At 40.0% G+C, this 13,566-nt stretch overlaps 1 protein-coding gene across 1 annotated transcript in view; it reads left to right on the forward strand.

The window, feature by feature from the left end:
• Positions 1-13,566, forward strand: part of LOC105508587 (L-lactate dehydrogenase C chain-like) — a 48,167-nt gene that overhangs the window by 19,611 nt on the left and 14,990 nt on the right. Inside the window, exons 4-5 of the mRNA XM_011937465.1 lie at positions 6,772-6,945; positions 10,592-10,709. Coding sequence (XP_011792855.1) covers positions 6,772-6,945; positions 10,592-10,709 — 292 coding nt within the window. The remainder of the gene's footprint in view (positions 1-6,771; positions 6,946-10,591; positions 10,710-13,566) is intronic.

The raw sequence follows: 13,566 nt of genomic DNA on the forward strand, positions 1-13,566 counted from the left end.
CAGGATGGTCTCGATCTCCTGACCTCGTGATCCGCCCGTCTCGGCCTCCCAAAGTGCTGGGATTACAGGCTTGAGCCACCGTGCCCGGCTGTTCTCTCTTCCATTCTATTGCATAAGGATGATCTTTCCACACCATTCCTTTAAAAGAATCAGCTTCATTGAGGTACAGTAAATTGCACTCATTTAAAGTATATAATGCAATGAGTTTTGATAAATGTAATCACTCATGAAACTACCACCATGATCAGGATACAAAACATTTCAGTTACCTCTGAAAGTTTTCTTGTGCCTCTTTGCAGTTCATCTCTCATTCTGCCCTGGCCCCATTTTCTGGAATTTTATATGAATGGAATCATGCTGAATGTAATTTTTTCTACCTGACTTCTTTTACCCAGCATAATTATTTTGGGATTCATCCATATTATTGAGTGTATCATATTGTTTCTTTTTTAGTGCCAAAGTATTCTTTTGTTTATACATTTTTCTTTTTTTTTTTTTTGAGATGGAGTCTTACTCTGTCCCCCAGGTTGGAGTGCAGTGGTGTAATCTTGGCTCAGTGTAACCTCTGCCTCCCAGGCTCAATTGATCCTCCCACCTCAGGCTCCCCAGTAGCTGGGACCACAGGCATGTCCCACCACACCCAGCTAATTTTTGTATTTTTGGTAGAAGTGGGGTTTCACCATTTTGTCCAGGCTGGTCTGGAACTCCTAAGCTCAGGCAGTCTACGCGCCTTGGCCTCCCAAAGTGCTGGGATTACAGATGTGAGCCACTGCACCCAGCCATTGTTTATACATTTAAATTGCTATTTTATTCATGTGTTTTTTGTTTATTCATCTGTTGAAACATATTGAGGTTATTTCCAGTTTTGGACTATTATGAATGAAACTAATATCATAATTTGTGTGTAAGTATTTGTGTGGTCATATGTCTTTATTTCTCTTGGGTAAATACCTGGGAGTAACATAGGTAGGGTATATGGTAGGTATATGTTTTACTCTATCAGATATTACCAAACCGGTTGGGCATTGTGACTCATGCCTGTAATCCTAACACTCTGGGAGGCTGAAGCAGAAGGATCGCTTGAACCTAGGAGTTTGAGACCAGTGTGGGCAACATAGGGAGACCTTGTCTGTACATAAAATAAAGTAAAAAAGCTGAGTATGAAGATTGCATAAGCCTGAGAGGTCTAGGCTGCAGTGAGCTGTGGTTGTGCCATTGCACTCCAGCCTGAATGGCAGAGTGAGACCTTGTCTCAAAACAAACAAACAAAAACAAACAGAAACAAACAACCAAAAAAGAAAAAAAAAAAAGTTTTAAATTTTAGCCAATCCAGGCCAGGCATGGTGGCTCACACCTGTAATACCAGCAACACTTTGGGAGCGTAAGGCAGGTGGATCACCTGAGGTCAGGAGTTCAAGACTAGCCTGGCCAGGTAGTAGTGAAACCCCCATCTCTACTAAAAATACAAAAATTAGCCGGGCACGGTGGCAGCCGCCTTTAATCTCAGCTACTTGGGAAGCTGAGGCAGGAGAATCACTGGAACCCTGGAGGTGGAGGTTGCAGTGAGCCAAGATCTCGCCAGTGCACTCCAGCCTGGGTGACGAGAGCCAGACTCTGTCTCTAAATAAATAAATAAATGAATAAGGTAGTTGCGGTGGCTTACGCCTATAATCCCAGCACTTTGGGAGGCTGAGGTGGGTGGATCACTTGAGGTCAGGAGTTTGAGACCAGCCTGACCAACATATAGAAACCCCATCTCTATTAAAAATACAACATTAGCCAGGTGTGTGGTGGTGCATGCCTGTAATTCCAGCTAGTCAAGAGGCTGAGGCAGGAAAATCACTCAAACCTGGGAGGTGGAAGTTGTGGTGAGTCGAGATGGTACCATTGCACTCTGGCCTGGGCAAAAGAGTGAAACTCTGTCTCAAAAAATAAAAATAAAAATAAATAAATAAAATAAAATAAAATAAATTTTAGCCAATCCAGTATCATTGTGTGTGTTTGTGTGTGTGTGTGTGTATGTGTTTGTTTTGTTTTGTTTTGTTTTTTGTTTTTGAGATGGAGTCTTTTTCTGTCTCCCAGGCTGGAGTGCAATAGCATGACCTTGGCTCACCACAACCTCCCTGTTGTGGGTTCAAGTGATTCTCCTGTTCAGCCTCCCATGTCGCTGGGACCTCAGGTGCACACCACCACGCCTGGCTAGTTTTTGTATTTGTATTTTTAGTAAAGATGAGGTTACACCATGTTGGCCAGGCTGGTCTCAAACTCCTGACCTCAGGTGATCTGCCTGTCTTGGCCTCCCAAAATGCTGGGATTACAGGCGTGAGCCACCATGCCCAGCCAGGGTTTTCAAGGTAAATGATCATGTCATCAGCAAACAGGGATAGTTTGACTTCCACTTTACCAATTTGGATGCCCTTTATTTCTTTCTCTTGTCTGATTGCTCTGGCTAGGACTTCCAGTAGTATGTTGAAGAAGAGTGGTGAGAGTGGGCATCCTTGTCTTGTTCCTGTTCTCAGAGGGAATGTTTTCAACTTTTCCCCCATTCAGTATTATATTGGCTGTGGGTTTGCCATATATGGCTTTTTTGTTTGTTTTTTTGGGACGGAGTCTGGTGCGATCTTGGCTCACTGCAACCTCTACCTCCCGGGTTCAAGCAATTCTTCTGTCTCAGCCTCCCAAGTAGCTGGACCACAGGTGCACATTACCACACCCAGCTATTTTTTGTATTTTTAGTAGAGACAGAGTTTCACCATATTGGCCTGGCTGGTCTTGAACTCCTGACCTCAGGTGATCCACCCGCCTCGGCCTCCCAAAGTGCTGGAATTACAGGTGCGAGCCACCATGCCCAGCCCATAGATGGCTTTTATTCCATTAAGGTATGTCCCTTGTATGCGGATTTTGCTGAGGGTTTTAATCATGAAGGGATGCTGGATTTTGCTGAATGGTTTTTCTGCATCTATTGAGATGATCATGTGATTTTTGTTTTTAATTCTGCTTATGTAGTATGTCACATTTATTGACTTGTGTATGTTGAACCATCCCTGCATCCCTGGTAGGAAACCCACTTGATCATGGTGGATTATCTTTTTGACATGTTGTTGGATTCAGTTAGCTAGTATTTTGTTAAGGATTTTAACATCTATGTTCATGAAGGATATCAGTCTGTAGTTTTCTTTTTTGATTGTGTCCCTCCCTGGTTTTGGTATTAGGGTGATACTGGTGAGAGAATTAGGGAAGGTTCCTTCTTTCTCTGTCTTGTGGAATAGTGTCAAAAGGATTGGTACCAATTCTTCTTTGAATGTCTGGTAGAATTCTGCTGTGAATCTATCTGGTCCTGGACTTCTTTTTGTTGGTAATTTTTAATTACCATTTCATTCTCGCTGCTTGTTATTGGTCTATTCAGGGTATCTAATTATTCCTGATTTAAGCTGGGAAGGTTGTATATTTCCAGAAATTTATCTATCTCTTCTAGGTTTTCTAGTTTATGTGCACAAAGGTGTACATAGTAGCCTTGAATGATCAGTGGTGTCAGCTGTAATATCTCCTGCTTCATTTCTTAATGAGGTTATTTGGATTTGCTCTTCTTTTTTTTTGAAACGGAGTTTTGCTCTTTCACCCAGGCTGGAGTGTAAGGGCGCAATTTTGGCTCAATGCAACCTGTGCCTCCCAGGTTCAAGTGATTCTCCCACCTCAGCCTCCCGAGTAGCTGGGATTACAGGTGTCCGCCACCATGCCCAGCTAATTTTTTTATTTTCAGTAGAGATGGGGTTTCATCATGTTGGCCAAGCTCGTCTGGAACTCCTGACCTCAGGTGATCCACTCGTCTTGCCTCCCAAAGTGCTGGGATTACAGGTGTGAGCCACTGCACCCAGCCTGCTCTCTTCTTTTCTTGGCTAATCTTGCTAATAGTCTATCAGTTTTATTTATCTTTTCAAAGAACCAGCTTTTTGTTTCATTTATCTTTTGTATTTTTTTGTTTCAATTTCATCTAGTTCTGCTCTGATCTTGGTTATTTCTTTTCTTCTGCTGGGTTTGGGTTTGGTTTGTTCTTGTTTCTCTAGTTCCTTGAGGTGTGACCTTAGATTGTCTGTTTATGGTCTTTCAGACTTTTTGATGTAGGCGCTTAGGGCTATACATTTTCCTCTTAGCATCACCTTAGCTGTATCCCAGTGGTTTTGATAGGTTGTATCATTACTGTCATTCAGTTAGAAGAATTTTCAATTTCTATCTTGATTTCATTTTTGGCCCAATGCTTATCCAGTAGCAGGTTATTTAATTTCCATGTATTTGCGTGGTTTGGAAGGTTCCTTTTGGAGTTGATTTCCAGTTTTATTCCACTGTGGTCTGAGAGTGCTTGATATAATTTCAATTTTCTTAAATATATTGAGGCTCGTTTTATGGCCTATCATATGGTCTATCTTGGAGAAAGTTCCATGTGCTGTTGAATAGAATGTGTATTCTGAGGTTGTTGGATGAAATGTGCTGTATGTATCTGTTAAATCCGTTTGTTCCAGGGTATAGTTTAAATCCACTGTTTCTTTGTTGACTTTCTGTCTTGATGACCTGTCTATTGCTGTCAGCGGAGTATTGAAGTCCCCACTATTATTGTGTTGCTGTCTATCTTATTTCTTAGGTTTATTAGTAAATGTTTTATAAATTTGGGAGCTCCAGTGTTAGGTGCATATATGTTTAGGACTGTGATATTTTCCTGTTGGAAGAGCCTTTGACCATTATATAATGTCCCTCTTTGTCTCTTTTAACCACTGTTGTTTTAAAGTTTGTTTCGTCTGATACAAGAATCACTACCCCAGCTTGCTTTTGGTGTCCATTTGCATGAAATACCTTTTTCCACCCCTTTAAGTTTATGTGAGTCCTTGTATGTTAGGTGAGTCTCCTGAAGACAGGAGATAGTTGATTGGTTAGTTCTTATCCATTCTGCAGTTCTGTATCTTTTAAGCGGAGTATTTAGGCCATTTACATTCAGTGTTAGTATTGAAATGCGAGATACCATTGTATTCATCATGCTTTTCATTGCCTGTGTACTTTGGGTTTTTGTTTGTTTGTTTTTGCATTTTAACTTGTGTTTTTGTTTTATAGGTCCTGTGTGATTTATGCTTTAAGAAAGTTCTGGGCCGGGCACAGTGGCTCATGCCTGTAATCCCAGCATTTTGGGAGGCCATGGTGGGCGGATCACCTGAGGTCAGGAGTTCAAGACCAGCCTGCCCAACGTAGTGAAACCCTGTCTCTACTAAAAACACAAAAATTAGCTGAGCATGGTGGTGGGCACCTGTAGTCCCAGCTACTTGGTAGGCTGAGGCAGGAGAATTGTTTGAACCTGGGAGGCAGAGGTTGCTGCGAGCTGAGATCATGCCACTGCACTCCAGCCTGGGCGACAGAGTGAGACTCCATCTCAAAAAAAGGAAAGAAATAAATTAAGAAAAAAAAAAAGAGGTTCTGTTTTGATGTGTTTCCAGGATTTGTTTCAAGATTTAGAGCTCCATTTAGCAGTTCTTATAGTGGTGGCTTGGTAGTGGCAAATTCTCTCAGCATTTGTTTGTCTGAAAATGACTGTATCTTTCCTTCATATATGATTCTTAGTTTCCACTGGATACAACATTCTTGGCTGATAATTGTTTTGTTTGAGGAGGCTGAAGATAGGACCCCAATCCCTTCTAGGTTGTAGGGTTTCTGCTGAGAAATCTGCTGTTAATTTGATAGGTTTTCCTTTATAGGTTACCTGGTACTTCTGTCTCACAGCACTTAAGATTCTTTCCTTTGTCTTAACTTTGGGTAACCTAATGACAGTGTGCTAAGCAAAGATCTTTTTGTGATGAATTTCCCAGGTGTTCTTTGTGCTTCTTGTATTTGCATGTCTAGGTCTCTAGCGAGGCCAGGGAGGTTTTCCTTGATTATCTCCCCAGATACCAAATATGTTTTCTAAGCTTTTAGAATTGTCTTCTTCCTCAGGAACACTGATTATTCTTAGGCTTGGTTGTTTATTGTAATCCCAGACGTCTTGGAGGCTTTGTTCATACCTTCTTATTCTTTTTCTTTGTCTTTGTTCCATTGGGTTAATTTGAAGACCTTGTGTTCGAGCTCTGAATTTCTTTCTTCTACTTGTTCAATTCTATTGCTGAGACTTTCCAGAGCATTTCACAAATCTAAAAGTGTGTCCAAAGTTTCCTGACTTTTTGATTGTTTTTTCTTTAAGCTACTTATTTAGGTGAATATTTCTCCCTTCACTTCTTGTATCATTTTTTGGATTTCCTTGCATTGGGCTTCACCTTTCTCTGGTCCCTCCCTGATGAGCTTAATGGCTAACCTCCTGAATTATTTTTCAGGTAAACCAGGGATTTCCTCTTGGTTTGTATCCATTTCTGGTGAACTAGTGTGATTTTGGGGGGGTGCTGACGAATCTTATTTTGTTATATTACCAAGGTTGCTTTTCTGGTTCCTTCTTAGCCTCCCAAGTAGCTGGGAATGTGGGTGTGTGCCACCATGTCTGGCTAATTTTTGTATTTTTTGGTAGAGACTGTTTCACCATGTTGGCCAGGCTGGTTTCAAAGTCTTGGCCTCAGGTGATCAACCCACCTAAGCCTCCTAAAGTGCTGGGATTACAGGCATGAGCCCCCACACCTGGCCAGTGATTTGCTTCACTTTGTAGTAAATCTGTATTTGACTCTAAAACAATTCATCTATCTATTCAGGAAAAAATTTTTTTTTTAAGTTACACTGAATCTTTTTCTAACATGAAATTTTTCTTCTTAGTGGATATTTTGACATATGTAGTCTGGAAGATAAGCGGCTTGCCTATAACTCGTGTAATTGGAAGTGGTTGTAATTTAGACTCTGCCCGTTTCCGTTACCTAATTGGAGAAAAGTTGGGTGTCCACCCCACAAGCTGCCATGGTTGGATTATTGGAGAACATGGTGATTCTAGCGGTAAGTATAAATCTATTATTATTATGTGACTACCCTTCTTATCTCTAATAATGCTTATTTCCTTTGAAGTTTTTTTTCCTGATATTAATATAGTTGTATAAGTTTCATTTTGTTGGTACTTTCCTGGTATAACTTTTACTGTTCCTTTACTTTCAATCTTTTGCATCATTGGTTTAGCTATCTTTCATAAAATAGTCCACACAACATACAGCTGTTTTAAAGTCAATATGAGTGTTTCTCTTATCTGTAATACATTTTTATTTATTGTGTTTTTTTAAACAGCTTTATTAAGACATAATTCATGATATGGTTTGGATCTGTGTCCCTGCCCAAATCTCTTGTTGAATTGTAATCTCCAGTGTGGGAGCTGGAGCCTAGTGGGAGGTGGTTGGATCATGGAGGCAGGTTCTCATGGTTTAACACCATCCGCCTTGGTACTGTTTCCACAATAGTGAGTTCTCGTGAGGTCTGGTTGTTTAAAAGTGTGTGGCACCACCCCCCTCTCTCCCTCCTTCTCCTGCTGTAGCCATATAAGACACTCCTGCTTCCCTTTCACCTTCTTTTGTGATTGAAAGTTTCCTGAGACCTCCCAGGAAGCCAAACAGATGCCAGCATTGTGCTTCCTGTACAGCTTGCAGAATTGTGAGTCAGTTAAATCTCTTTTCTTTGTAAGTTGCCCAGTCTTAGGTATTTCTTTATAGCAATGTGAGAATGGATTAATACAATTCACATACCATAAAATTCAACCAGCAAAATATAGAATTCTTGAGTTTCTGATATATTCACAGGGTTGTACTAACATCACCACAATCTAAATACAGAATATTTTCATCAGCCCAAAATGAAATCCACATTCTTTCCACTACCCTAGCCCCAGGCAACCACTAATCTACTTTCTCACTCTGTATATTTATTTATTCCAGAGTTTTCATGTAAATGAAATAATATGTGATTTTAACTCTTGAGGCCACACCAACCTCTCTTTTTACTGAATTTAAATACTTAGTCTCTGCTACATGGTTAGAACTTTATACTTTTTACAGTGTTCCTTAATTGTGTCATGTATGTAAATCTTCTTTCCATCATGGCAATAAACCAATTGAGAATAAAGACTATTTGTTCAAGCATTCATTCATTTATTCAAAACATTTAAAGTGCCCTTTTCTTTGTAATCCAAGAGCCATAATATAACAAATACTTTGATTTGATTTGGACAAATATTTCTTCAACCAGAGCCTTACTTGGACACTGTTGGCTTGTGTTATTGTCCTAACACAGTTATTTTTCCTGAAGGTCATTAAAACTAATTTTCTCTGGTATATTTTAATTTCTCACATTTAATATTCTATAACTTTATTTTTAGAAAACGGTATATTCTGATTAGTATTAATTTGAACATATTTAGTATTCTATTTAGCATGATTTTTCTGTTTAATTTCTCTTTTTCTGCCTTCCATTGGATCTACTTTCTTTGATTTCCTCTAATACTTTGGATTATACACTTACCTTGTAAATGGTTATCTGTAAATTTTTAACATTAATACTTGATCTCAGATGATAAATTTATTTACTGTCCTTTGGGATAATACAAAGATCTGGTTTTTTTTTTTTTTTTTTGAGACAGAGTTTTGCTCTTGTTGCGCAGGCTAGAGTGCGATGACGCGATATCAGCTCCCCACAACCTTCGCCTCCTGGGTTCAAGCAGTTCTCCTGCCTCAGCCTCCTGAGCAGCTGGGATTACAAGCATGTGCCACCACACCCAGCTAATTTTGTATTTTTAGTAGAGACAGGGTTTCACCATATTGGTCAGGCTGGTCTCGAACTCCTGACCTCTAGTGATCCACCCGCCACAGCTTCCCAAAGTGCTGGGATTACAGGCATGAGCCACTGCGCCAGGTCCCGATAATACAAAGATCTTAGAATGCTTTTAGTTTGATCATCCTCTTTTTTATGATGTTGACACCATCCTCTTTCTGTCATACATGTAATTATTAATTCCTTTTCTGTATCTATACTGTTCTTATATCCCTCAAACTAGTTATAATTATTATTAATAGTTAATACTTGTTTCGATTCAAGTACAGGTTTGCCAGTTGTGTTGCTTATCTTTATTTTCTCCATCTAGCTTCTTTGCCTGGGTTCAATTTACTTCTTCCTGAACTCTATCCTATTGGTGTTGTTTATATGACTGTTTTAGCCTCACCTTATTCTGGAATGACAGGTTAGTTGGATGTGAGACTCTAGATTGACAGTTATTCCTCCTTGGCTCTTTTTTACTATTGAGAAGTATGGTATTAATTTGGTATTCTTTTCCCTCTAATTGTTTATATTTTATCAGTCCTTTTCTTTGTTTATACTGCATTTTGCATATTGTTTAAAAATATGTATGTTGCTTAAAAATGCCTCCTATACCACACAATTATAAATAAATTCTACTACATATTTTCTAACAACTTTATAATTTTATTTCTTACATTTCTCTCTTTTATGCATTTGAAACCTATTTTTATGTATGGTGTAAGGTGGTGTTTTAGGCCTTTTTTGTGTTGTGGTAAAGAAATACCTGGCCAGGGCCAGGCGCGGTGGCTTACGCCTGTAATCCCAGCACTTTGGGAGGCTGAGGTGGGCGGCTCACAAAGTCAGGAGATGGAGACCATCCTGGCTAACACGGTGAAACCCCATCTCTACTAAAAATACAAAAAGTTAGCCAGGCATGGTGGTGGGTGCCTGTAGTCCTAGCTACTTGGGAGGCTGAGGCTGGAGAATGGTGTGAACCTGGGAGACGGAGCTTGCAGTGAGCCGAGATCGTGCCACTGCATTCTAGCCTGGGCAACAGAGTGAGACTCTGTCTCAAAAAAAAAAGTAAAAAAGAAAGAAAGAAAAAGAAATACCTGACAAGGAGTCGTGGCTCATGCCTGTAATCCCAGCACTTTTGGAGGCCAAGGCATGTGGATTACTTGAGGCCAGGAGGTTAAGACCAGCCTGGCCAACATAGCAAAACCCCATCTCTACTAAAAATACAAAAAAACGCTGGGTGTGGTGGCACACACCTGTAATCCCAGCTGCTTGGGAGGCTGAAACAGAAGAATCCCTTGAATCTGGGAGGTGGAGGTTGCAATGAGCCAAGATCAAGCCACTACGCTGCAGCCTGGATGAAAAAGATGAAAAAAAAAAAAAAAAAGAAATACCTGAGGCTGAGCAATTTGTAAAGAAAAGAGGTTTAATTTGGCTTGTGCTTCTGCAGGTTGTACAGGCATGGCTCCAAGATATGCTCTTGATGTGGGCCTCAGGAAGCTTGCAATCATGGCAGAAGGCAAAGGAGGAGTAGATGTGTCACATGGTGAGGGCGGAAACGAGAGAGAGAGGACGTGCCATACGCTTTTAAACAACCAGATCTCACATGTACTCAGAGTGAAAACTCACTCATCAACGGGGGATGATGCTAAGCTATTCATGAGGGATCAGCGCCCATGATCAGACACTTCCCACCTCCAACGCTAGGGGTTACATTTCAACATGACATTTGGAGGGGACAAACATCTGAACCATATCAAGTGGCAAACCTAACTTAAAAAGATAACACTGAATTCAAACTCCTGATGCAATATTGGGAAGAAGAGTTTATTTTAACATCTGTATTTTTTAGTGCCCTTATGGAGTGGGGTGAATGTTGCTGGTGTTGCTCTGAAGACTCTGGACCCTAAATTAGGAACAGATTCAGATAAGGAACACTGGAAAAATATCCATACACAAGTTATTCAAAGGTAATAGTCCCTATTAAGTTTCTTAATGCCTTAATAATCAGTCTTAAGAATACATATCACAGACAAAAATCAAATAGTTGATCTTTGCCTTTTGTGAGATAAATAACTCTAGTCTTCTGAAAAATCACTAAATTCAGACTTATATATAACTTTCTTTTGGGGGGCATTTGTCAAAAAGAAAAAGTACTTATTATTTCACAACTCATATATTTGAGAGTAATAAAAGCATAGTGATTATGACAATGGACTTTGGAGCCAGGTTGTCCAGGTTTGAAACCTTCATCATTTATTAGTGATATGATATTGGGAAATTACTTAAAATATCAGAAGTTGTTTACTCATCTTCAAAATGGTGATAATTATAGAACCTACTTTACAGGGCTACTATAGAGAGTAAATAAGTTAGTACTATTTTATGTAAAATGCTAGAACCATGCCAAGAACTTATTAAATGTTCATCATTTGACTAGATGAAACATTAAGCTAATGCAGATGATCAGAAATCAATATGGTTTTCTTATAAGTGAACCATATGACTCCATATGTATTAGCCTTAACAGCACACAGGATTATTCTTCATGCTTTAGTCAAGAGTCAAGTTACATATTAATAGAAGTTATAGAACTTAAAAATTGGCTGGGTTGGGGGTGGCTCACACCTGTAATTCCAGCACTTTGGGAGGCCAAGGTGGGTGGATCACCTGAGGTCAGGAGTTCGAGACCAGCCTGACCAACATGGTAAAACCCTGTATCTAAAAATACAAAAATTAGATGGGTGTGTTGATGGGTGCCTGTAATCCCAGGTACTTGGGAGGCTGAGGCAGGAGATCGCTGGAACCCAGGAGGCAGAGGTTGCAGTGAGTCAAGACAGCGCCATTGCACTCCAGCCTGGGTGACAAGAGTGAAACTCCATCTCAAAAAAAAGAAGTTAAAAATCACTTTTGGATGTTGACAGCTTGAAATATTGAACTTAACAAAAACCACAAGTCTACTATATGTATACTTATGATAAAACCCTACAAAAATGTGTAAGAGACTGAGCGTGGTGACTCACGCCTATAATCCCAACACTTTGGGAGGCCAAGGTGGGCAGATCACCTGAGGTCAGGAGTTCGAGACCAGCCTGGCCAACATGGTGAAACCCGTCTCTACTAAAAAAAATAAATAAATAACAAAAATTAGCCAGGTGTGGTGGTGTGTGCCTGTAATCCCAGCTACTTGGGAGGCTGAGCCATGAGAATTGCTTGAACCCAGGAGGCGGAGGTTGCAGTGAGCCAAGATTATGCCACTGCACTCCAGCCTGGGCAACAGAGCAAGACTCTGTCTCAGAAAAAAAAAGTAACATGGCAATGTGTATGAGTACAGAGCTTCAGTTTGGGAAGATGAAAACATTTGAGAGAGGATAGTGGTAATGACTGCACAGCAGTGTTAATGTACCTAATGCCACTAAATTGTATACTTAAAAAATTGTTAAGATGATAAATTTTACCACAGTTAAAAAAGCAGGAGGATTACTTGAGCCCAGGAATGCCAGGTTGCAATGAACAATGATAGTCCACTGCATTTCAACCTGGGCAATAGAGTGAGACCTTGTCTCTTAAAGAAAACAAAAACAGAAAACCAAACAACAACAATATTAAAAGTATATAGCCACTAATTGTTGTCTGAAATTCAGACTGTCCAACTCACAGGACATAACAGGTTTTCACCTAGCATTCTAGATAAGCATTAAGTTTATCTAGCATGGTGAAAGGATACCAGGAAGAAAACACAGTATAGCATATCAGTATCTTCTTTAGAAGGTATTTCAGTGTGGCCGGGTGTGTTGGCTCATGCCTGTAATCCCAGCACTTTGGGAGGCTGAGGTGTGTAGATCACTTCATAAGGTCAGAAGTTTGAAACCAGCCTGGCGCAACATGGTGAAACCCTGTCTCTACTAAAAATACAAAAATTAGCTGGGCTTGGTGACGGGCGCCTGTAATCCCAGCTATTCGGGAGGCTGAGGCATCACTTGAACCCGGGAGCTGGAGGTTGCTGTGGGCTGAGATCATGCCGCTGCACTCCAGCCAGGGTGACAGAGGGAGACTCTGTCTAAAAACAAAACAAAACAACAGTATTGCAATGCTTAGGTGTAGCTTCTAGGCCCTGTCACTGCATGGGGCACACTCAGTTGTAAAGGAGGAAGCTGACATGGGGGCAGACTTCCCCAAGGCAGGAAAGTGGCTGCCTTTGGTTCTCAACTTTTTTTGTTTGTTTGTTTGTTTGTTTTTAATTGCAAAAGAAGGAAATTCTCAACAGTTCTTATGTGCACTTCTTGTCACATAGCCCTCAGGCTCTGTATACTTGATCCCAGTCCTGCTAGTCCTGATACGACGCACAAATCAATGGTTTCATAAAATCCAGTGCTGACAACCTAGTTCTATTATAGTTAATAGTCCACATTTTTCTTAACTAATTTTTATGTCTAGAAAACTATGTTGCCTGAACTCAAACTCAAGGTTATCTTCCCAGTTACTTCTGGCTTTTTCGAAAGGGCTCATATCCCTTTACCCTTGGTACCTTTCCATGACCTCAGATTATTATCTTTGTATCATATATTCTTCAGAGTTCATTTGACAAACATTTCTTCAATATCTTATAAATAGAAAAAGACAAGTTAGTACATCTACAACCACTAGAATCTATAAGATACAGTAGTTAAACAGAATCCCTCACAATGTTTTGGTAATTCTTAACCAACTAGACTGTCTTTTCTCCCCCTCTGTCATTTACTATCGCTTGTGTCTTATTAAAGGTATTGATACACACTTTTAATCACATGTTTTATCTCTCTCTCTTTTTTTTTTTTTTTTTGAGAC

This window comes from Colobus angolensis, unplaced genomic scaffold (assembly GCF_000951035.1).
Source record: "Colobus angolensis palliatus isolate OR3802 unplaced genomic scaffold, Cang.pa_1.0 Scaffold164, whole genome shotgun sequence".
Taxonomy (NCBI): Eukaryota; Metazoa; Chordata; class Mammalia; order Primates; family Cercopithecidae; genus Colobus; species Colobus angolensis.